General features: G+C 39.9%; 1 protein-coding gene across 1 annotated transcript; it reads right to left on the bottom strand.

Moving 5' to 3' along the window:
* Positions 1-1,219: 1,219 nt before the first annotated feature.
* LOC131932658 (multiple epidermal growth factor-like domains protein 6) lies at positions 1,220-22,557 on the bottom strand. The gene is made up of 4 exons (XM_059289597.1): positions 22,438-22,557; positions 17,825-17,934; positions 3,116-3,220; positions 1,220-1,311 (listed from the first exon to the last, which is right to left on the bottom strand). Exons 1-4 carry the CDS (start codon positions 22,542-22,544, stop codon positions 1,220-1,222), a joined length of 414 nt encoding a protein of 137 aa, XP_059145580.1. The 5' UTR covers positions 22,545-22,557.
* Between the last annotated feature and the right edge of the window lie 2,891 nt (positions 22,558-25,448).

The following is a 25,448-nucleotide window of genomic DNA, read 5'->3' as shown; positions in this document are numbered from 1 at the left end:
ACCTTCTACACCCACAAACATACACAACCTAAACCAAACACTCAAATACCCAACCATTCCACCCCCCCCCCCCCCCGCGCCACACCCCTTTCAATATTTAGCCAACCCACCCCATCAAAAGCCCCCATAACTTTCTTCTTGTTACATTCGTTGTATATCCTACACCAACACGCCCCCCTCCCTCCCCCCTCCCCTTGCTGTTGCTGATATCACACACCTAAAACTGCTAGGTGAGCACATAAACCCTGATATTACTAAATAACAGGTTTTACAAGTAAGGAGTGAACCTACTGGCTGTTTGATTATGATGCAGGGGATGGGGGGATATAAAGGTGAGATGTTTTGGCTCAGGTGTATATTTTTTAAAAAACTTCGTATTCTAAATAAAGGTTAAAAACTTTGAAGTGAGCATCTTGTACAGGTAGAAAACTTTGAAGTGAGCATGTTGTACAGGTAGAAAACTTTGAAGTGAGCATGTTGTACAGGTAGAAAACTTTGAAGTGAGCATGTTGTACAGGTAGAAAACTTTGAAGTGAGCATGTTGTACAGGTAGAAAACTTTGAAGTGAGCATGTCGTACAGGTAGAAAACGTCAGGAGTGAGCTAAGTGCAAGTGGTTGGGCTGGCCAGGAGCTTAAATGTAGGAGCTCAAATGTAGGAGCTCAAATGTGGGAGATCAGATGTAAGAGCTCAAATTAGCACAAGGGACGGCGTGGACTAGCAGTAGAGCGTATACTGCTACGCCACAAGTCTCGCGTTTAAATCACGTTAGGGAAAGGAACGACGGCTGGGCATAGTGATGACTACACTATCCCCTCATATTACGATGTCAAAGAAACTCTACTTCACCTAACCCGAAAAAGCACGTTACTTACTGTACTTTACAAATGAGCACGCAATTTGACTGAAAGTCAGAAACTCAAAGTCAGAACTTCAGTCATTAGCTCAAATTTCAGAGGTTCAATTTAGGAGTTAAGCACAAATGGAAAGTTCGAACAGTCAAGATTAAGTTAATTAAAAAAAAAAAAGAAAGTTAAAATTCAGAGGAAATATTCGGAAAAGAAACGCGTATGGATATACAAATTCAGCAGCTCAATGTCAATAGCTGTTTAGAGTCAGGATCCACAGGATCCTCACAACAACAGGATTAGAACCGCTGGACAACGCTGAAACAAAGCAGACGCGAAATGCTGCAGACAATCCAAAGAACGATAACCCGTTTAGAAGGTGGCGCTGCTTGTTTGTTTATCAGGGGGTCCCCACCCAGCGCGAGACAAGACTGACAGTCCCAATGTCAAGGGCGAGACGAAACCTGGGGTTTCAAAATTAAATTTTTGTTTTTCCTGGAAGGGGGGAGGGTGAGTGAGGGGGGGGGGGGGTAAATTTTTTGTGTAATGTGAATGAGGATTGATGTGGTTTCGTTTTTTTGTATACTTGAAATCGACAGAGGGGTATTCGTCGTAGTTCAGTTGTAGTTTTTGAGACAATTTTTAAGCAAATACTTGTAGATCTATATAATAGTTATCTGCAATGTGATTAGACTGCGTGATTATTTAACATTTACGATAAGGTCTTGATTGGTGAAAAATGGCAGTATAGTGTTCCATAATCTGTCGAAACATACCTTCGAACAAGCAAAATATATTTCGTGAGCGCGGTGCTTTAAAACCCCTCATACAAGTTTGTATTTTAAACAACGACAGCATCGTATGTTTACAACTACTGCGCGGCCGCGCAACTGCGCAACTCAATGAATACATAGATACGTTTGGCCCTTCAAGCCCCACCCTCGTCTCTTCATCTCATTAAACCAAGAGGAAAAACTATATGGGGCACCCACAGATCTGAAGACCACAGTCCAGTTTATCCAGGAAGTTGTATGTGTTTAAATAATCCAACATATATTCAACTAAGAACGCAGAAAAGGAAAAAAGAATTGAACCATACCATTTCTGAAGTCGAGATAACAAAAGTGCGTTATCATTTAAAAAAAAAAAAATTCTTTCGAGTAACTAATAAACTAAAATAAAAAGTGTATAACTGCACATGGGTAGAGAGCTAGACTGCTAACCCGATAGCCTCGAGTTCGCATCCGGGTTCAAGTCAGTAGAACGTCCGTGAGTCCACCCAGCTCTGATGGGTACCTAACTCTCGTTAGGGTAAGTAAAGGCGGCTGGGCATAGTGCTAACCCCCACTATCCTAAGTCACAGAAACAGGTGAACTCTACTTCACCTGTCCCGTAGACTGTAGACCATCAGGTTTGAAAGGGGACTTTACTTTTACATGGGTAAATGCCCCCCACCCCTCCCCCCTCTCAGTAGACCTTACAAGAACTTCGATCAACAGGATCTTGTGCAGGTCGAACACGACAAAACGATTTCTAGTACGTCATCCGTCTAGCCGTATCGTGGTGACGCAGGCATCATTAGTGACTGGAGTGACGGATGAGAGTTCCAGTCTGTACGGCAGGATACTGGGGTGCTATCAGTGTGTTAGTTTCATGGTAACCTTTTATGTATGTGTGTGGTGGGGGGGGGGGGGGGTGGAGGAGGGGAGGGGGTATATAGAAAAATGTCATACGAAAAATGTCTCAAGAATGACAGTCAAAGAAAAAAAATTAATAACATGAAAATATAATAGGAAAATATGACAGGAAAAATTAGAGGAAAATAGGTTAGGAGAATATAATAGGAAAAATATGACTGGAAAATATGGGACAGGAAAATTTGACAGAAAATAACACTGAAATAAGTCACATGAAAATGTCACTGGAAAAAAAATTACTAACTATAATCACAGTTAAAACTTCATGGGAAAGAAAATAGTTACTTTGAATGACAATGACTTTACATAGTTTTCCTTTTTGCGACAATGTTCTCAAGAGAATCAATGTACTTTTCTACGGAAATAAGAATGGTGTAAGAGTGAGTCGAATGACGATTGGGTTGATAGACACTTAATTGGCAAGTGAAGAACCCGTATGAGGAAGAGTGGTTGGTAGAAAGTATTAGGCGAATTGAGGGGGGGGGGGAGGAAGAGGATCTTTCCGCAACATTTGTGAGGAAGGATATGTTTTTAGATGTATGATAAGTGACATCACGATGACATGACTTACCGTACTGACATCTCGCCCCCTGATATCCAGGCCGGCAGGAACAGGAAGAAGTATATCCGCCATTACACTGGCCGCCATTGTGGCACATCGACTCACTGCAAATCCCTAAAATAAAAAAGCAAATTAAAATAAAATATGCTAATCTTATACTGACTAATCAAATTAATTCGTCACTTTGAATTAATCTTTTTTTCATACATTTTATTTTATACTTGAATGATTGTCGGTGCCTCATGAAAATGGCTCGTGACAAAAGAGCCCCTTTTTATCGATCTCAGAGCTGTTAATAGCGGCCGCAGAATTGGCGGAAGCCGTAATGTAGAAAACACGGATTGGCGGAAGCCGTAATAACGAGGTCCATTTGTCACAGACCCTATATACGGGGTAGGTTTGACGGGGCTCTTTTATCAAAGACCTTTTTGTCGCAGCAATTGTTGGCGGTTGGGAAAAATAATACATATAACCGTTTTAATAGTAAGGAGTAGGTTAGGCCAGGGCGCAGAACTAGTGTTAAGAAAAAGGTTAGAGTTAGGATCACGGTAAATACTAGCGAATCAGTACCAGCAAAATATAGTATTTGTTAAACCTACGGCTAGAATCATTTTTTCCGTTCGTGTTCAAGACAGATGAGACAGATGAAGTTCATCTGTTTCAATGACCACGGCATATGAATGGAAAATACGATCAGCGCTATGCCCAGCAAGTGAACTCTACTTCACTTGCCCCGTAGACCGTCAGGTTTGAAAAGGGAACTTTACTATGCCCAGCTGCTGTTGTTTCCCTACAGTGAGTTAGATACCCATCAGAGCTGGGTGGACTCAGGTGGGCGTCATGCAGTTCGAACTGAGATCCGAACTCAAGACCTTTGGGTTAGCAGTGAAAAGCGCTATTACTCGAACACACCATCCCACAAACTACAGCGGTATTGTATCATCATATACCGGTTCCATTTTTTCTGCCAGTACAGTTGATAAAGTTAGTCTTGTGACCACGGCTAGGTACTGGAACAGTGTTCCCTCTAAGCTGCGCGGCTGCGCGGCCGCGCAGTACTTTCAAATGTGCCGCGCAGACATTTTCTGATGCCGCGCACAGATTATCAGAACGTCGGGCAAGCGTAATTCACTAGAAAAATTGTGGCCAGCGGCTTGAATCAAGCGACATTTTTAGTGCCTGTTTTCTTAAACGAACAGTCTTTGTGTTTTGGGGCATAAACCACAGGTATCATTGACTGGGGGGAGGGGGTGACCTCGGTTGTCATACCACAGGTCCAGTTAATGACAACTCTAAACTGAGCGGGGCGGGTTCCAATGTGAGGTCTGGGAGACACTCCCTCTGCTTGATTTAATGGTTTACCCCAAAACTGGCCCTAGCTGACACCTAATACCTGAAAGGGATTACGGCTTGTAGCTGACCATGGAAGGTTTTATTTTCTATTGCCACCGCCCTCCCCCATCTCCCAACCCCACCCACCTCCTTGATACTTTCACGATTTACCCAAGTCAGATGCAAATTCTACGATTCTAACGGTGGATGTATTTTTGCTCTGTTTGGTTGAAGGATTTATATACTTTATATCCAATTCTTGGGATTATTACGTGCACCTGGATCGAACTGTTTCAGTATTCACAGACTGGTTTAATAAATAAGGAATAAAAGTTTACTACTCTGTGTTATTTGAACATGTTGAAAAGAAAAATGTGTGTAACAAGCGGTAAAACAATACAGCAAAAAAAGCGAGAGATTCGTTTAAACTGGAATGGCTCAAAGTTAAAGTGAGAACCGAAACGCCATATTCTAAGAATGTTTCAGTTGAATTAGGAAGCATCTGAAGTGTAAGTTCTGTGCCGCTAGTACTTGAAACTAACACTGAGCGAGAAGAACGAGTTGAACAAAATGAGCGCCAGCGGTCAAACAAGGATCAAGTTCGAATCCTAATGGATAATGTTCTTCTCGCCATTAGGATACACGCCTCGATGCTGTCGGTACAACTGATTCATAACCACATGGTGAAGTATGTTTCTATACCAGGCAGTTGGCGAAGTAAGAATTGCGCCTTTGAGTTTGTTGAAGCAATCAACGAGGTGGTTGTAAAGAACACACTGACAGAACTTCGAGTAGCATCGTTCCACAAGCTTATAGTTAATGAAAGTACTGACATAATTGTACATAAAATTCTAATCCTTTATTTTAAATTTCGTTCACTCAATTCTTTATTTTACAAAACCGTTTTTGGTGGAATAATTCAGCTTACCGCATGTGATACCTCAGCTCTAGAGGCAGCCATAACACTACACTGAACATCAACTTGAAATGAACCGCATGGTAATGATAACATCAGACGGGGCATCGGTTATGTTAGGCCGTAGGAAGGGATTAGCTGCTTTATTGAAGGCTAAGGTACCCCATTTTGTTGAACAGCACTGAGTTCGATCTTCAGTTAAAAAAGGCGCACTTGAAGAATTGGCCAAGGTGCATGATATGGATGTAATTTCTTTTCGACCAATTTATGAAGTTCGTTGGTTGTAATGTCACTTTGCTGTCAGTGCTTTTGTTAGAAATCTTGATGTTTTAGCTGCTTACTGTGAAGAACAAGTCCAAGACTACAATGATCCTGTTTGTTGTTATGTTTTGAAATCATTAAAAGATCCCCTGTATCAAATTGCGCTTTATACCGTTAATGAATTAGCTAATCTATCAATGTTGTTACAGCGAAATAATTTATCATCTATTGAAGCACATCAATTTTGCATTTCTAAAATACGCAAATTAGAAGCACAATACCTGAGTGAAGATGTTTATTGGAATGGTAAACCCAAGAAAATTTTGAATGAAAACGTAGGAATCGACACAAGACAAATCACACATTTTATACGATCGGTCTGCGATCATTTAAATGTAAGGTTTCCAGGAGATGAACTGCAGTTTTCTTCAGCTTTTGATCCTACTGGTTTTAGAAATTGCGCATTTGAGTTTGGCGTCAAAGATATCAAAGAACTGTGCGTAAAGTACAAAGACGTGTTACAAGCAACAAATGAAGAGTCATTATCATGCAATAAATGACTTTAAATTTCAGATCAGTGAAAAACTCAAATCAGGTTCAGTAAATGCACTAATTGAAAACGCAGGAGTGGCTTTAAATGATGAAAAAATTTGCTCATTGGCAAAGTTAATTGACATATGCTGTACTTTTCAAGCATCCAGCGCTGATTGCGAGCGAGGTTTTAGTCTTATGAACAGCATTAAAGTACAAGCACGAAATAGACTTGAAGCCACACATTTGGATATATCTAAATGCTGGAGAGGATGTGGATTTAAACAAATCATATAAGGTGTGGAAGCAAAGCAAGGTTAGACGCGAGAAATTGCAATAAATGCCACTGAAAGGTTAGCTAATTTTGTTTTCAAGTCAGCTCTTTAAAATGGTCTACATGTTAACTGTTGTATTTGTATTACCGTTATGGTATTAACATTTTTAACATACGATTGCATTACACTAACATAGTACGTCGACCATATAACCTGTTGTCTAAGTATAACTAAATGTTTCTGTTGTGTATTTTATTTTATTTAGATGGGATTTGTATCTTCTTTTAATAGCATACGTTTCATTAGTCCTACACATTATACTATTAATTTATCAAAATGCATGCCTTCATTACTCTGCTTAATTGCAAGCTTAATAAACATACATATAAAGTTGCCCAAGTCATTTTTAGCACCGCGCACACAACATATTTTTTGCACACACACTCTTGGTCCTTAGAGGGAACATTGTACTGGAACAGATAAACTCTACTTCATCTGTGAAATGGTAGTTTTTTTTTTCACAGCTCAAACTAAACATATACTAACCTATCATTCATACCTAGAGAAAGATTAGTACCACGATAACACGTGAGACGGGAGTCACGTGACGACCCCCCCACTATCCCTCCACACCCGGCCATATGACACCCATTTGTAGCGGGCGATGATACCCAAACGAGCGGGGAACAAAACACACCCAGACAGTGATGGAGAGGGGCGCTAACTGATCGGGTCCCGGGCCAGACAGGCAAAAACATCGCGCATGCGCAGGGAACTCACCGGAAATACCAGAGCGCGGGAAAATGACGTATGACTATGTGAGAACAGGCGTAGAATAAAGCTAAACAAATGTTGATCTAATTATCCCGCCCCCGTCCCCATCTACTAACCAGTACCCCTGCCCCACATCTAAAAACAACCCCACCCCCCGCGCCTTATCTATAGCCCAGCGCCCGCGTTTACGCATGCGTGAAAACAAGGTATCGGGTTACTTCCTGTAGAAGAATCTGAGAAACCTCAGAGATATTAGTAACGTCATTCAGGTCATTGGTATTGTCACGGTCTGTTCACGGTGACCTACATCAGGTAAGGTCATGTTCCTGGTCTGTTTGGTTACCTTAATTGAGCGTAGGTCAAGTTTCTTCAACAGGTAGGTCATTTGTTTGCTGGTAAAGCTATGCCGTGTGTTTGTTATGTTTAAGATATTACCTCATATAGTGTATTTTAAATTCCTGTCATAAATAGTCTATTCTCTATCATAGATCAGTTTTCTATGTCATAGATGGGCACTTTGTCTTTCATATGTCAGGTTTGTATCATAGTTAATATATCATAAATTCATATGTCGTTTTGTTATAGATAACCTTGATGTCATACATATGTCAATATTTTGTAATTATTTTGTTTTAGATAGATAACGATTTTGTCATATATTTAGTACATTCCAGTAATACTATCACATAGATGAATTGTATGTGTACGTCAAATTGCTTTAGATCACGTGATGTATTGTTTAAAAATATGAATATTGTAACATTTTAACTGAAAGTTTTATTTTTGTTACATTTATTTTTCGAAAGATATTAACAGAATTTTTGTATTTTTATTTTTATCTCTCGTATGGTACAAATTAAAAAACAAACAAAATGAACAACATTTTGTTTAAAATACATTAAAAAACAAGTAATAACCTAGTTTTTTTTTCTCATTATACGATCAAGAATCAGCAACACTGTAGGCCTATAGAGTGACATTTTTAACATGTGTAATGCTGAAATAGTGCGAAGAGCTATTAAGTTCACTGCTGCATTGGTGTGACATTAGGCTGATTACGACCACTATATATATATATATATAAATATATATAAATAAATATAAATAAATAAATATATATATATATATATATATATATATATATATATATATATATATATATATATATATATATAATGATAATATAAATTAAAGACACTGCATTTAAACAAATATTTGATTTTCTTTTTTACTTTTTTTTCTAAAAAAAAAAACAGTCGCATTTTTATTTACTTCGAAAGAGTTTCCGAAACTGAAATTCTCTTAGTTACCAAAAATACTAATCAGGGATTTAGAAATGTCAACGAGCTAAAAAGCTCGACAGAGAATAGCATCAATCTTCACTATCTCATTTTTTATTGGAATGTACTAACTGATTTTTTTTAACGCGAATACCTGAGGGGAAAAAATGTGAACGTAACACATAAAAAAAAATCGTATCAGTTTCATCCTATAGAGGGCTAGAATGTAGCGTTTGGTTCTGGCATTCAACGCGACACGACCGGAACACGGCGCGACACGGCGGGTAGTAGACCAACAATGGAACATTTAAATGCGATAATCTCCGTGTTCGTAGTTTGGTCTAAACAATCTAATACGTGATCTAGGCGCCCTGCTGCGGTCGAAAAAATGGGGAACAAAAAAATAGAATAGAAAATATTAGAAGTATTCGAATCAAATACAGTGAGCATGCAGGGGAGTTAACTGAGGACAGGGGGGATAACTTTTTTAATAATATTGCTAGGGTCTAATTTTAATTTAGGACGAACGCAGTAGGAAACGAATAAGTTCATTATAAGCTTAATATAAATTTAAATATGTTGTTAATAATTTTTTTAGTATCAAATTTTTTCTTATTTTTAAATAAAAAACAATTGAAACAAAGTCTGTCAATTTTAGCCGAGATCAACACCACGCATTAAACGATGCACATTATCTATAAATGCATATAATAAATAAAATTTAGTGCTTTTGAGGCTTTTTTTCGGATGTTTCATTGAAATTTCAACCCATTTAAAAAATAGATCCGAAACATATTCATGTTGACGACCTAGATAGCTAGCCTTGGTAAAGATCCCCTATCGAAGATGACTGTCCATGGAGCAAGTAAGGTACAATTCACCTATTTCTGTGAACACGGCATATGAAGGAAAAATTTAATAATGTGGTCAGCTCTATGCCCAGACGCATTTACTTTCCCTAACGTAAGTTAGATACCCATAACAAACTGGTGGACTCAGGAATGTTCCATGTCGTGGATTCAAACTTGAGACCTTCGGGTCAGCAGTCGTATGCTCTACCATCCTACTCCGTCCTTCTTCTTCTTCGTTCTTAATTTTTAGTGTTGGAAGGGATCGGGCCTTATCTGCCGGAGGATTTGAACTCGAAACTTTTTCGAAATCATCAACCATGATATTTTTGCCAACTCGACCACGCCTCCATCACGATTAAGGATACGTGTCAACTGGTTATGCGCCATTGAGGCCATTGACTCCGATTTCAGCCTGCTTTTCTTTTTTGGATTTGCTCCCATAGCCTTTGTCCAACCAAGAACAAACTTCAAGGCAGCAGTTGCTTTATTTTGGAATGGTTGTCCCCTGCTAACAAGCTTCATCTGCCCGAGGGTTCGAAACTCGAGATTTTTCGGTTTAGCAACCATGAGCTTTACCGACTCGACCACACCGTCCAACATAGCGAGCCGTATGGCTGAACAAACTATTAAAACGACCCCTAACCAAGGTAGGTAATCGGTTCTTGTACTGACTTCTAGATGAGTTGCATACCGTGTTTGACCTAGTGCAGGGGTCGGCAACCTTTTGAAGCGGAAGAGCCAAAAGTTACAATTTTCAAAATTTCCCTGGTTTTAAAGAGCCACTAACATTTTTTTATTTCAAATATTTTATTTTTTGATTAAGATTATTAGTATTTGTGCAAGGAGCTGGAGAGCCGCATCTTGATATCAAAAGAGCCGCATGCGGCTCTCGAGCCGCAGGTTGCCGATCCCTGACCTAGTGTATCAAAGAACATGTGCCGACGTTTCCTGGGATAAACTTTCTACCTCTGAACCAGGGATCTACAAACTACGGCCCGCGGGCCATATGCGGCCCGCAAGGTCCTCTCATCCGGCCCGCGGAGATATTTTTCTCCACGGAAAACAAAATGTTTGTTGGAGGTGGCTGAGAAACTTTGCCCAGAAAATTCAAAACAATTTGAAAATGTAGCTTTGGGTGCAAATACCATGCAGTTTCAGTAGCGGTTTTCTGACTTGATTTCAAAGGCAGAAGAAGTGACACGATGAACTGCATCTGGAAGTCATTGAATTGCAAGCAAATGACCTCCTTAGAGACAAGTTCAAAGAAGGGCGGTTGGGTTTTAATAAATTTTTGCCCTAGTAAAACTTTCCTAATATTAAAAATTTGCATCAAAGTACCTTTTAAATTTTGGAACAACACACCTGTGTTAACAAACATTTACAAGAATGAAATACGTGAAGAACAATTTGAGAACAAACCTAGCATTCGAGAGTGTTGTCTGCCCTGGACAGTGTTTCTTTCAAACTTTTTTTTTCTCAGGAGGGGGGGGGGGCATTTGAAATTTGTATATATTTCTATATAAATTATAAATTGGTGGGGGGGGGGGGGGTTGACCTTCTATGAGATGCCTGGAAGAAACTCTGGCCCCCGAACTGATATTTGATAGTTGTATCAGTTAATGTGACCAGTGTTCCCTCTAAGCTGCGCGGCTGCGCGGCCGCGCAGTACTTTCAAATGTGCCGCGCAGACATTTTCTAACCCCGCGCACAGATTATCAGAACGTCGGGCGAACCTAATTTACAAGGAAAATTGTGGCCAGTGGTTTGAATTAAGCGACATTTTAGTTCCTGTTTTGTTAAACGAACAGTCTTTGTGTTTTGGGGTATAAACAGAAACTACGGTTATCACTGACGGGGGGGGGGGGTGACCTCAGTTGTCATAGCACAGGTCTAGTTTATGACTTAACTCTCACCTGAGCGGGGCTGTGTGACACTCCCATTGCTTGATTTAATGGTTTACCCAAAAACTGACCCGTAGCTGACATCTAATACCTGCATTGTATTGTGAATTGAAGCTGACCCTGCACGTTTTTTTAATCGTCGCTTGCCCCCCGCCCCCCCCCCCCCTCCCCTCATCTTGAAACTTCGACGATTAAGCCAAGTCAGATGCAAGTTTTACGTTACTTAAGGTGGATGTTTTTGCTCTGTTTGGTTTAAAGATTTATATATTATATATCTGATTCTTGGGATTATTACGTGCATGTGGATCGAAATGTTTTAGTATGCACACACTGCTTAGGTAAATCAGGAATAAATGTCCACTACTGACTGTGTGCTATTTGAAAATGTTGAGGAAAAAGTGTGTGTAAAAAGCAGTACAACAACGTGGCACAAAAAAAAAGCGATAGATTCGTTTAAACTGGAATGACTCAAAGTTAAAGTAACAACCGATACGCCAGATCAAAGAATGTTTCGGTTGAATTAGAAAGCATCTACAAATATTCAGATGAGATTGGACAAGTGTAAGTTCTGTGCTGCTACTACTTGTAACAAAACCAACATAAACAACGAATTGGTCACAGGAAAGCTCTGGGAATCATGGGCGCTTGACTACTGTAAACGTCATTTATTGTCTCGTGTTTACGTAGGAAATGTTGCGATTTCGTACAACAGCTCACAAGGAACTGACCTTAAACGTCTGCTGGTTGAAACTTACATTGAGCGAGGAAAACTAATTGAGCAAAACGAGCGCCAGCGGTCAAACGAGGATCAAGTTCGAATCCTAACGGATAATGTTCTTCTTACCATAAGGATGAACGCCTCGATCTGTCGGTACAACTGATTCATAACCACATGGGGAAGTATGTTTCTATACCAGACAGTTGGCGAAGTAAGAAATACGCCTTTGAGTTTGTTCAAGTAATCAACGAACTTGTTGTAAAGAACATACTGACAGAACTTCCAGCAGCATCTTTCCACACGCTTATAGTTGATGGCATAAAAGTACATAAAATGCTAATCCTTTATTTTAAATTTCGTCCAGTCAATTCTGTATTCTACAAAACCGTTTTTAGTGGAATAACTCAGCTTACTGTAAGAGATGCCTTAGCTCTGGAGACAGCCGTTACACAGCACTACACTGAACATTAAAGCCAAGAAAAGTGTGAGTTAAACGAAAGAATCGACACAAGGCAAACCACACAGTACATACAATCAGTCTGCGACCATTTAAATGTTTGGTTTCCAGGAGATGAACTGCAGTTTTGGTCATCTTTTTTTATTCTACAGGTTTAAAAAAAAATGTGCATTTGAGTTTGGCGTCAAAGATATCAAAGAACTGTGCGTAAAGTACAAAGACGGGTTACGTACAACAAATGATCAGTTAATTACCACCCAATACAACGACTTCAAATTTCGATAAAGTGAAAAACTCAGATCTGTGTCTGTAAATTATATGTCTGAATATGCAAGATTTGTCAAAACAAAGAACAATTTAGCTCACTGGCAAAGTTAAGTGACATTATTGTACCTTCCAAGCATGCAGTGCTGATTACGAACAAGGTTTTAGCCTTATTAACATAATAAAAGTGCAAGCACGAAATAGACTTGAAGCCACACATTTGGAGAATCTGATGCAAACTAAATTATATCTAAATGCTGGAGAGGATGTGGATTTAAACAAAGCATATAAGGTGTGGAAGCAATGCAAGGTTAGACGCGAGAAATTGCAATAAATGCCCCTGAAAGGTTAGCTAATATTTGTTTTTAAGTCAGCTTTATTAAATGTTGCATATGTTAAACTATTGTGTTTGTATTACCGTTATGGTATAAGCATTATTACCATATGACTGTCTTACTTTAACATAGTAAGTCGAACATATAACTTGTTGTCTAAGTATAACTCTGAAAGTTTTTATAAGTTTTTTTTTATTTTGATGGTATTCGTGTCTCCATTTAATTGCATACGTTTCATTAGTCACACACATTATACTATTAATTTATCAAAATGCATGCCTTCATTATTATGCTTAATTGCAAGACTAAAAATACGTATTATTTTGCCCAAGTCATTTTTAGCACCGCGCACACTACATATTTTTTGCACACACACTCTTGGTCCTTAGAGGGAACATTGAATGTGACCCTCGGGCTGAAAAGTTTGGAGACCCCTGCTCTGGACCTACCCGCTGAATTCATTGACTGAGCAACCTGCCAGGCAGACGGGCTAGAAAAAAAAATCTGGCCATTCATGGCGCGGATTTCGCTGGCTCGTGATATGGCCAGGTTGGCGTGGCTTTATTGTACCGCTGGTGATCGGGTTACCGGCAGGCTAATTGGTAGACAGTGCTGGTCATTTTTTTTTTGGTTAAAAAAGGTCTTATAGTGATGGTATAGTTTTGTTATAATAGGTATACCTTGTCCTATTACAGTAGTTGTGTAGAGTTTATCTGAATATTTTTTTACTGTTGCTGTACAGTTTTGTTAAAATGTTTGTGCCTTTGGGGGGTCGTCCAAAAATGACGTCACACTCGAAGGGGAGAGGGGGGGGGGGGTCCGTAATTTTGTGACGGTGTGTGATGAGGGGGAGGGGGGAGGGTTCAGATGGTGTGACGTCATTTTTTTTGCATTATAAAAATGCAATCTTAGAAAACGAGTTTTAGACGTTATTTCGAGTTTTAGATAACGTTTTTAATAATTGTAATAGGAATTGATAAAAATATCGATGTTTTAAGCAAAATTCAACAGCAATTTTTAGGGGGGGGGGGGTGTAGGCTGAGATGTGACGTCATTTTAGATGGGGGGGGTCTGGCTTTTTGTGACGACGTGTGACGGAGGGGAGGGGGGGGGGGGGGGGAAGGTAAAAATCGTCAAAAAAGCGTGACGTCATTTATGGATGACCCCTTTATCCTAATTATGTACTTTTTTTGTCAAAATATTTGTACCGTGTCCTATTATGGTAGTTTTGTAACATTTTTTTATACCTATGTCCTATTACTGTACAGTTTTGTTAAGATATGTGTACCTTTATCGTGTTAGAGTATATTTCTGTCAACACATCTGTAGGATTTCCTATAAAGATAGTTTTGTAAAAAATTTTTTTACCTTTGTCCTATTACTGTACCGTTTTGTCAAAATATTTGTACCGAGTCCTATTAAGGTAGTTTTGGTTGGTAACATTTTTTGTACCTTAGTCCTACAAAGGACCCGTTTTATTAAAAAAGTACCTTATGTCCTATTACCGTACACTTTTGTTATACTTTTGTACCTTTTATGTACAAGTTTTCTTAAACTATTTGTGCTTTTGAAATATGTTAAAGTCTTGTTTAAATTCTGGAACCCTTTATCGATAATGGTACAATTTTGTTTAAATATTTGCACCTTTGTTCTATTATTCTTTTTATACTAACAACTTCTAGCAACAAAGTTCAGCAAAGTGCTAATAAAATACTTAAAAAAAACTTTTTAAAAAACCACGTTTTTCTTGTGGACTAAAAAGTAGAAAATAACTATTTACATACATTTGATGACAAAAAACGTGGGTACGTTCACCATCAAATTTCCCGACCCATCTGCCCGACCCACGTTTTTTGTCATCAAATGTATGTAAATAGTTATTTTCTACTTTTTAGTCCACAAGAAAAACGTGGTTTTTTAAAAAGTTTTTTTTAAGTATTTTATTTTCTTCTTTTTAGTCCGTTGCTACACATGAAAAACGGGGTTTTTAAAAAAGTTTTTCATATAGTTTATTTTCTACTTTATCTAATGACTTGATTAAGCATGACTTGACTAAGTGTTTATAAATACACGGACTAAAAATCTTGAGAGACCAGGATTCGAACCTGGGTTGTCGCGGCCACAACGCGAAGTACTAACCACTATACGATCACGGCCAGCGCGTTCACATCGATTGGGGCCGAAGTAACTGTGTCAATAGGCCTCCAGTCTTGTCGGTATCTTTAGAAATCATGTCCTCAATTTTATGGTCCTTAGGGCGTAATTAAATTAAGCTAATTACGGTCTCTAATTGCTAGTTTTTATGATTCCATCTGAAATTGTTAGGCGAAAGTAGCCTGCATGCCAAATTTCAGATCTATAGAGCAATCAGAAGTGGGCTAATTTTCGATGTCAATTTTAACAACAAACAAACACACGCGAAGCTGAGTTAATAAAAACGTGTTAAAAAGTAACAACACAACATTCCGTTGGGAAGTAACTTGTTGCGCATGCGTGCCTTAGACTCGGAACGTGAAATTTCCGATTGTTGCACTGTGCGGTGAGAAGTCAACTCCCACGCTTACCACCATCAGCTCCCCCGCCCACGCATTTCTTGGAGGGGGTGGGGTTAGTGTTAATTTACACACTTTAAAAACAATAGGAGCCACAGCATGAGCATCCGCGAGTGCGCATGTCACGAACGCGCAACTGCAGGCGGATAAACAAACATGGCGTAAACACGTGGGGGGGAGGTCACGTGTCTTGCATATGGAAACTACACCGTGATTGTTTTGTTGCGTAACAAACGCGCGTTAATCGCCCCCGGGGTCTGGCCCGAGGTGTGGGGGTGGGTGTGTTTAGAGGGAGGGGGGTTCGTGAGAGTAAAAACTTGGGTGGGGCGTCGAACAAGAATCAACTTAGCGCTCGACTGTCAGAATGATTTCGTTTAAAAAACGTTCCGATTTGTCCGACATTCCGTGCCGGTCTACTCCGAAATTACGTGCCGGTTTATTCCGGCATTCCATGACGATTGGTGGCTGGCGAGATGTAAACATGTCCTCCCGAATATCACGTGACTGCTAGTGCAGCTAAGCTGCTGAAGTTTTCAAGTGCAGCTAGATTGCTAAAGGCAACAGCTAATCAGCAAAGTCTAAAGCTGAAGCGCTAAAGTCAAGAACTAAAGTGCTAGCTTCAAGTAAAGCAAAAATTCTTAAGTCTACAGCTAAAGTTCTAAAGCTCACAGCTGAAGGTATAGTCTACATGTAAAAGTAAATTTCCCTCGAAGCAGGTGAAGTAGAGTTCACCTGTTTCTATGACCTCGACATATGATGGTATAGTGTGATTAGCACTATGCACAGCCACCTTTACGTGGGTTAGGTACCCATCATAGCTGGGTGGACTCAGGGAGTCATTCTACATGTATTAGGTGCTAAAACTACAAAAACAACTATTTAACACCAAATTTTACCCTTTGTATATGGTAAGATTTTAAGTTAATAAATTTTTTTAATTTTACTTTTATTTTTTTATCTTAAATATCATTTTTGAAATGTATATTTAAAAAATAGAACATGTTTTTCGACATCACAAACTATTTTAAATTTATAACCAGGAGCGATGTTAAATATCAAGTAAAACAAAAAAGACAAAACGCTCTTCCTGGTAACTAAAGAATGTTGTATTGCTGTCTCACACCCCCCCCCCCCTCCCCCCATGAACCGAGACTGCCAGTTCGGTAACTAGACAAATATTGATATGGTTGGCCCGAAACGTCGCAGCTAAGACTTTCTGTCACTCAGGCAACCACTCCTTATGATAAAAAAAAAACGTTTTGAAGTTTCCGCTGTGTGACACCTAGGTTATCTACCCTTTCAAGTTTAAAGACAAAGGTAAATAACATGGGAGGTAATTCTTGCATTGAAAAATGGGGAGATAATGCAAAGGTGTAAACTAACGGGGTTTATTGTCAACGTTAGTTGACAGAGGATTCTTGGAATATTTGACATAAGCGTTAAAGAGCATATTGAAATTGAATATCCCAATGTGTGTTTACATTTTTTTTTCTGGTGAAAGGCAGTGGGAGATATTTGAAGGCGAATTGTTATGGACACCAAGTATCATATTATGTAAATATGCAGCGAGACTATCCTCGAGTCAAAACATCCAATATTTTAAGTATCCTATATTAAAAGTATCCTATATTGTAAGCATCTTTCAAAGTAAGTACTCCTCTGAGATAAAAAAAAGTAAGTACTCCTCTGATTACTATTTGGATGCAGTGGCGTAGGCAGGGGGGGGTTAGGGGGGTCATAACCCCCTCCCCCCATAGACCCCTCGGTATATATATAGAAAGTATGAGATGGGTGCAAATCGAAAAATTGAGGGGGTGGGGTGCAAATCGAAAGTTTGTCCCCGGGTAAAAATTGGACCCCCCCCCCCCCTCCTTGAGACGATACTGGCTACGCCACTGTTTGGATGGAACCCTCTATAAACACAACAACGGTCTATTTACGGCTTTTCAATCGTAAACACAATACCCATGATCCTTTTTAATGCCATTTTTTTCGGGGGGGGGGGGGGGGTAACGCCCGTCCCGTTGCTAAATTGTCAAGTGACGACGATCACGTGACGAGGTTGTTACGCGACCAGGGCGGGTATCACGTGACCAGTTTGCCAAGTGACCAGAGTGGGAATAACGTGACCAGACCATCACGTGACCACAGATATCACGTGACGAGGGTGACCATCACGTGACCAGGGAGGTATCGCGTGACCAGACCATCAGGTGACCAGCCATCACGTGACGATGGTGGCCATCACGTGACCAGACGACCACTACTTACTGTTGTTGCAGGCGGTGCCCTGTGTGTCCATCTGCCAGCCACTGCAGCACTTGTACCTGGTGACCTGGGTCGGCTCGTAACGCTCCTTGTACGTCGTGTAGTACTGGGTCCTGGAAGTACAACGTGTCGTGTAGTAGTAGAGGTGGGAGTGATGGATGTGTCTGGTGGTAGTGGGTGTGTCGTATAGTAGTGGATGTGTCGTGTAGTAGTGGATGTGTCGTGTAGTAGTAATGTGTCGTGTAGTAGTGATGTGTCGTGTAGTAGTAGATGTGTCGTGTAGTAGTAGATGTGTCGAGTAGTAGTAGATGTGTCGTGTAGCAGTAGATGTGTCGTGTAGTAGTGGATGTGTCGTGTAGTAGTGGATGTGTCATGTAGTAGTAGTTGTGTCGTGTAGTAGTAGTTGTGTCGTGTAGTAGTAGATGTATCGTGTAGTAGTAGATGTGTCGTGAAGTAGTAATGTGTCGTGTAGTAGTTGATGTGTCGTGTAGTGGTGGACGTGTCGTGTAGTAGTAAAGGTGTGGTGTAGTGTCGCTTAGTAGTAGATGTGTCGTGCAGTAGTAGATGTTTTGTACTAGTAGTGGATGTGTCGTAGTAGTAGTGTTGTATTGTGTAGTACTAGTTCATGAAAGTAGAACATGTCGTGTAGTAGTAGGGTGCCGTGTCGTAGTAGATATCTGAGTAGTAGTGGGTCTTGAGAGTAAAATATGTCCATGTAGTAATGGATGTATCGTGTAGTTGTAGATGTGTAATATAGTAGTAGGTGTGTCGTGGTGATGGATATATCATGTAGTAGCGGATGTATGATGTAGCTGTGGGTTCTAAAAGTAAATGTTTCGAATAAGTGGAACAATCATTGTAAACTTCAGTGAATAATTCAGATAATCTCTTTCATATCAAGCTATATAAATACAAAATCGTCTTTAAAAAATTCCAATGAGATCATTTTTAAGCACGGAACTTCTTTTTCAGTTAATTTATTTAGCCTTATAAAAGCTGACTACAATGAATACTTTATACGGTCCATTACTACACAAGCAAACATGTAACTGTGTTAATTAATCGAACTTTTCTTCTCAATGTTTTCCACCTTCTTTCTGTTCGGCATTCGATCCTAGTACAAACATCAGAAGTTAAGTATATCTAACAAGGGGCACAACTCACCTTTTCAAAATCCCCGAAAACATTCGGGAAAGTCCCGATTCTATTTTTACCCGTCAATTATTTATTTTTTCCGTCTTTCTTTTCCACGCGGGAGATTCGACCCTGAGATGTCATGAGCGATCCAGGTTTCAGTTTTCTTCCAACCTTCACCCCCACCCCCCCCCCTCCTCCTCCCCCCACCCCCATCACTCACAACCGTACCTAATCAGACACTTATAGCCGATCATTACCTGCTTATTGGCGTTCGCCTTTCGCCCCAAGTCTAGCTCAGGTAGAGCGACAATGACACCTTGTGTCACCCCCACCCCAACCGCCTCCCAGGTAAACAGGTTACAAATAGCCTGGGAGCGACACCCCCGCCTCCCCCCGTCCTACTCCCCGCACCGTCGAACAATGAAAAATTGTAACGGCCGTATGGTCTGCTGGTCTGGTTAAGATAATCAGAGTGGAGCTAATTAAAACGAATTTAATTGACCTTCCGTGTTTGACATAACAGAATCGGTGGGGCGTGAAACGAGGGGTAGCCCCCAGCGGTGCCTCTAGGGTGGGGCTCTAGGGTGGGAGTGCCGTGGAGGTAATTTGACCATTTAAATAATTAGGACGCGAGAACGAGAAAGGTGAACAGGAGAATCAACCACGTGTATAGGAAATTTTTAACTTGGCCAAAATTGTGAGTGTGTGAGTGGTTTTGTTTTATAAACACATCCCTCGTTCACTCCTCCACCCCACTTTCTACCGCTATGAAATCTTTCTCTGTCTATGTATGAAATTATATATCAATTTTAATGATGGGATGGTGTGGTCAGCACTATGCCCATCCGCCTTGACTTTCCCCGAACCCATTAGTGCTAAGTGAACTCAGGGACGTCCAACAGTCACAAGACCGAACCGAGATCCGAACGAGAGACCTATGGGTTAGCAGCCAAATGCTCTACCATTCGACCAAGCTTGTTTCTAATATCAACAGAGCCCAATTAATGTATACGAGCCGGCCCGCGGCATAACATACGCCGCTATTTAGTTGTTTCTAATGTTCAATAATTCATAATTTGTGAATTCGACAGTACCAACGCTGACACTGAAAATATTTCTTTAAAACACTATAAGTAGCTCGTTAAGGACCATAACCCCCCCCCCCCCCCCCCAGTGTCTCACCGTAGCAGGCAGTATTTTCCTTTGAAGACCATCGTCGCAATTTAGCAACGCAGTTTTAAGCTCATTCAGTTTAACGAGTTAACTCAGTCCTTCAACTTGACAGGAAAACTCACTGCTTCGATTTACAGGTAAACTCAGTTCATCAAAGTGCAGGTAAACAAAGTACTTCAATTTACAGATAAAAGCAGTGGTTCAATTTACAGATACAATCAGTACCTCACCAAGTACTTCAATTTACAGGTAAACTCATTACCTAAATTTACAGGTAAATCAGTACTTTGATTTACCGGTAAAACAAGTACTTCAGTTTACAAGTAAACCCAGCAACTACAGTTACAGGTAAATCACTACTTCTATGTACAGGTCATTTCAGTACATCAGTTTACAAGCTGAGTTATTTTTTTTCTGTAAACACTTGTAAATTCAGTTCTTTCTTATACAGGTAAACTTGATAGTTAAGCTTTAGACAGGTAAATCTACATTTTCATGTCTCGTTCCGATCCACCTTTTGGATCGTTTACAATAGATATCTAGAGAAATGTCCATGGCCTGCTTTTCGTGCCAATGTAAAAACTAATTAAAATGACTAATCTGTTTAATCAGCAAGTGACAGTGACAGGTCTAAATGTCAGGAGTCAACCAATCACTGACAGTCACGTCACTGACATTCCTGACTTAGCCAGGGACTTGATTGAAATTTCTTGACTTGAGACTTGACATATTTCTCAAGGCCAGGCCTCGATAAGGTTTAAACCGTACCGTAAAACCTTCAATATTTTTTTTGGGTCTACGTCATCAAGTCAATCCAACCTGCGATTACGTCATTTGACCATTATTTAAGATCGAGACGTGGGTCATTTAGTCAGTCTGTGACGTCACATTCAGCTATTGTCATGAAATGCTCTAGTCTAGCATGTAAACATACACAGCCGATGAATCAGTTTCATTATACAGTTACCTCGAGTAGGGGTGGAGGTCGGACGAAAACATGAACAGCCAATTAAAAGAGTTTTTAACAACGGCAACAACTTCAAAGAAGACAGGCGAATCTCTTAAGCTTTTATCATCTACATAATTTATACACTAGAGAAGCTCGTTTTTATACCACACACTAAGAAACGCTTTAACGTTCGTTTTTTTACTCAACACACCATATAGATAGAATATAAAGACTCGATTTCGTATCATCGTTACTATAAATATACTTTATATCTAACAAGCTATTAAGACCGACATTCTTTCAGACAACAAACACACAGTGAAAGCTCCATCAAATGTAACAGCATGTCATGAAAGCTTCGACTTTTATGCTCACCTCAACATAAAACGTCCATGTTATTCACAACTTTACATTACAACCAGTAGTCTTTCACACAAAATACACAAAGATTAATCTTTCACTCAACTAATATACCATCGAAATTCACCTTTTGACTTTACTAATACTCCATTCAGTCTCACTAATTTATACAGGTAAAAAATGAGTAAACCAAAAAGGCAAGCGACAGAGGAATCTGAAGAGCTGTAGGTGGCTGTCCATACTCCAGCAAGACTTATGGGACAACGATGATTAACACTACTTGAAAACACATTAGAGCTATCATACAATAGATTGACAAAACACACCGTCCATCATTAACCCACCTTCACTCAACAACAAAAAATGTACGACTTACACAACCACACACTTACGACACACACATATACGACTCACACAACCACACATTTACGACATACACACATATACGACTCACACAACCACACATTTACGACACACACACATATACGACTCACATTTACGACTCTTACAACCACACATGTACGACACACACATATACGACCCACACATTAACGACTCACACATTAACGACTCACACATATACGACTCACACATTTACGACTCACACATTAACGACTCACACATTAACGACTCACACATTAACGACTCACACATTAACGACTCACACATAAGACTCACACATATACGACTCACACATTAACGACTCACACATTAACGACTCACACATTAACGACTCACACATTAACGACTCACACATTAACGACTCACACATTAACGACTCACACATTAACGACTCACACATTAACGACTCACACATAAGACTCACACATATACGACTCACACATTAACGACTCACACATTAACGACTCACACATTAACGACTCACACATTAACGACTCACACATTAACGACTCACACATTAACGACTCACACATTAACGACTCACACATAAGACTCACACATATACGACCCACACCACCACATAATGACTACTCACCTTCTCTCGTATCCCACACACCAGTTCCTGGTGTAGCCACAGTCTGGCTTCCACACCTTGACCAGTCTAGTAAACGCCTGGACGCAGGGTTGTCTGATGAGTACCATGGTCACGTCCTGGTAGGGGCACACGTTAGGCCTGGGGGGCAGAGGAAAATTCTAGATCAGTGGGGTAACTTAAAAGTTAGTTTTGGTGGGAAAACTAAAGTTTAGGTCAGTGGGGTAGCTTAAAGTTAGTTTTGGTGGGAAAACTAAAGTTTAGGTCAGTGGGGTCACTTAAAGTTTAGTTTTGGTGGGGAAAGCTAAAGTTTAGATCAGTGGGGTCACTTAAAAGTTTGTTTAGGTGGGGAGAACTAAAGTTTAGGTCAGTGGGGTCACTTAAAGTTTAGTTTTGGTGGGGAAAGCTAAAGTTTAGATCAGTGGGGTCACTTAAAAGTTTGTTTAGGTGGGGAGAACTAAAGTTTAGGTCAGTGGGGTAACTTAAGGTTTACTTTTGGTGGGGAAAACTAAAGTTTAGGTCAGTGGGGTAACTTAAGGTTTACTTTTGGTGGGGAGAACTAAAGTTTAGGTCAGTGGGGTAACTTAAAAGTTAGTTTTGGTGGGGAGAACTAAAGTTTAGGTCAAGTGGGGTAACTCGAAAGTTAGTTTAGGTGGGGGAGAACTAAAGTTTAGGTCAAGTGGGGTAACTTGAAAGTTAGTTTAGGTGGGGAGAACTAAAGTTTAGGTCAAGTGGGGTAACTTGAAAGTTAGTTTAGGTGGGGAGAACTAAAGTTTAGGTCAAGTGGGGTAACTTGAAAGTTAGTTTAGGTGGGGAGAACTAAAGTTTAGGTCAAGTGGGGTAACTTGAAAGTTAGTTTAGGTGGGGAGAACTAAAGTTTAGGTCAAGTGGGGTAACTTGAAAGTTAGTTTAGGTGGGGAGAACTAAAGTTTAGGTCAAGTGGGGTAACTTAAAAGTTAGTTTAGGTGGGGAGAACTAAAGTTTAGGTCAAGTGGGGTAACTTGAAAATCAGTTTAGGTGGGGAGAACTAAAGTTTAGGTCAAGTGGGGTAACTTGAAAGTTAGTTTAGGTGGGGAGAACTAAAGTTTAGGTCAAGTGGGGTAACTTGAAAGTTAGTTTAGGTGGGGAGAACTAAAGTTTAGGTCAAGTGGGGTAACTTGAAAATTAGTTTAGGTGGGGAGAACTTAAGTTTAGGTCAAGTGGGGTAACTTGAAAGTTAGTTAAGTTGGGGAGAACTAAAGTTTAGGTCAAGTGGGGTGACTTGAAAGTTAGTTTAGGTGGGGAGAACTAAAGTTTAGGTCAAGTGGGGTAACTTGAAAGTTAGTTTAGGTGGGGAGAACTAAAGTTTAGGTCAAGTGGGGTAACTTGAAAATTAGTTTAGGTGGGGAGAACTAAAGTTTAAGTCAAGTCGGGTAACTTGAAAGTTAGTTTAGGTGGGAGAACTAAAGTTTAGGTCAAGTGGGGTAACTTGAAAATCAGTTTAGGTGGGGAGAACTAAAGTTTAGGTCAAGTGGGGTAACTTGAAAGTTAGTTTAGGTGGGGAGAACTAAAGTTTAGGTCAAGTGGGGTAACTTGAAAATTAGTTTAGGTGGGGAGAACTAAAGTTTAGGTCAAGTGGGGTAACTTGAAAGTTAGTTTAGGTGGGGAGAACTAAAGTTTAGGTCAATTGGGGTAACTTTAAAGTTAGTTTAGGTGGGGAGAACTAAAGTTTAGGTCAAGTGGGGTAACTTGAAAATTAGTTTAGGTGGGGAGAACTAAAGTTTAGGTCAAGTGGAGTAACTTAAAGTTAGTTTAGGTGGGGAGAACTAAAGTTTAGGTCAAGTGGGGTAACTTGAAAATTAGTTTAGGTGGGGAGAACTAAAGTTTAGGTCAAGTGGGGTAACTTGAAAATTAGTTTAGGTGGGGAGAACTAAAGTTTAGGTCAAGTGGGGTAACTTAAAGTTAGTTTAGGTGGGGAGAACTAAAGTTTAGGTCAGTGGGGTAACTTAAAGTTAGTTTAGGTGGGGAGAACTAAAGTTTAGATCAGTGGGGTAACTTAAAGTTAGTTTAGGTGGGGAGAACTAAAGTTTAGGTCAAGTGGGGTAACTTAAAGTTAGTTTAGGTGGGGAGAACTATAGTTTAGATCAGTGGGGAGAACTAAAGTTTAGGTCAAGTGGGTGAGCAAAAAAAAGTTTAGATTAGTTGTAGAAGAAAAGTTTAGGTCAGGTGTGTGTATGTGTGTGTGGAGGTTGGGGGGGGGGGGGGGCGGAAATAAGTTTAGGTGGGGGGGGTGGGGGCGGAAGTTAAGATCAGCTGTGGGGGGGGGGTGGGTTAAGTCAGGTAGGGTAGCAGAATTATTTAGGTTAGATGGTGTTGGGGAGAGTGGGAGGGGGGGGGGGGAAACTAAGGTCAGGTTTTGAGGAGTACATCACACAAATTACACACAACCTCAAACAAGTACGATTGAGGTTGTCCTTACAAGTGTTGTAGCTAGCGCATGGAGGTGATTGAGTTTTGTGACAATATGTCACGTTTTAAGCTTGGGAGGTAAGGTTAGTGAGTGTTGGGGGGGGGGGGCGATTTAACAAAATATTATTGATTTCTTGAAAAGCAAAAAAAAAAAAAAAAAAAAAAAAAACAAAAAGAAAACGATGACATGTTAATTCTAGTTAGGAATGTAACAATTTTAGTCTAGCTTGATGCAGAGGATGAGCTAGGATGAGGGGGGAAGAGGGCACTGAGGCTGTTGTTGTAAAAATAAATGTAGGGTAAGGGTGCTGCAAATCTATAAAGTAAATCAAATAGCTTATAAACGAAACAACCGCGCCATTTGTATACAGTTAAATGGTGTATTGAAAACAAAATCAAATACAGAAAACATGGAAGTCACTTGTAGTCAAACACATTTTTAATCCTTTGCAAATTAGCTTATCCGTTATAATTGAAACACAACAAATTGTTTTAAATATGGCTCAATTATTTGAAATTAAGGTTTCACTAAACGCAACAAAAAAAAAAATGGCAGTTCTTAATGT

Source organism: Physella acuta, unplaced genomic scaffold, assembly GCF_028476545.2.
Source record: "Physella acuta isolate Inbredline_101_S28 unplaced genomic scaffold, ASM2847654v3 ptg002246l, whole genome shotgun sequence".
Taxonomy (NCBI): Eukaryota; Metazoa; Mollusca; class Gastropoda; family Physidae; genus Physella; species Physella acuta.
Note: the sequence above shows the minus strand (reverse complement) of the source record. Positions and strands in the feature narration are given on the sequence as shown.

Bases quoted from the DNA above. Each gene is read 5' to 3' on its own strand.
- LOC131932658 (XM_059289597.1), bottom strand. From the start codon at position 22,544: ATGGTACTCATCAGACAACCCTGCGTCCAGGCGTTTACTAGACTGGTC. The intron at 17,935-22,437 runs GTGAGTAGTCAT...TTGTACTTCCAG, and splicing joins TGTGTGGGATACGAGAGAAG to GACCCAGTACTACACGACGT. The intron at 3,221-17,824 runs GTAAGTAGTGGT...TTTTTATTTTAG, and splicing joins GGGCACCGCCTGCAACAACA to GGATTTGCAGTGAGTCGATG.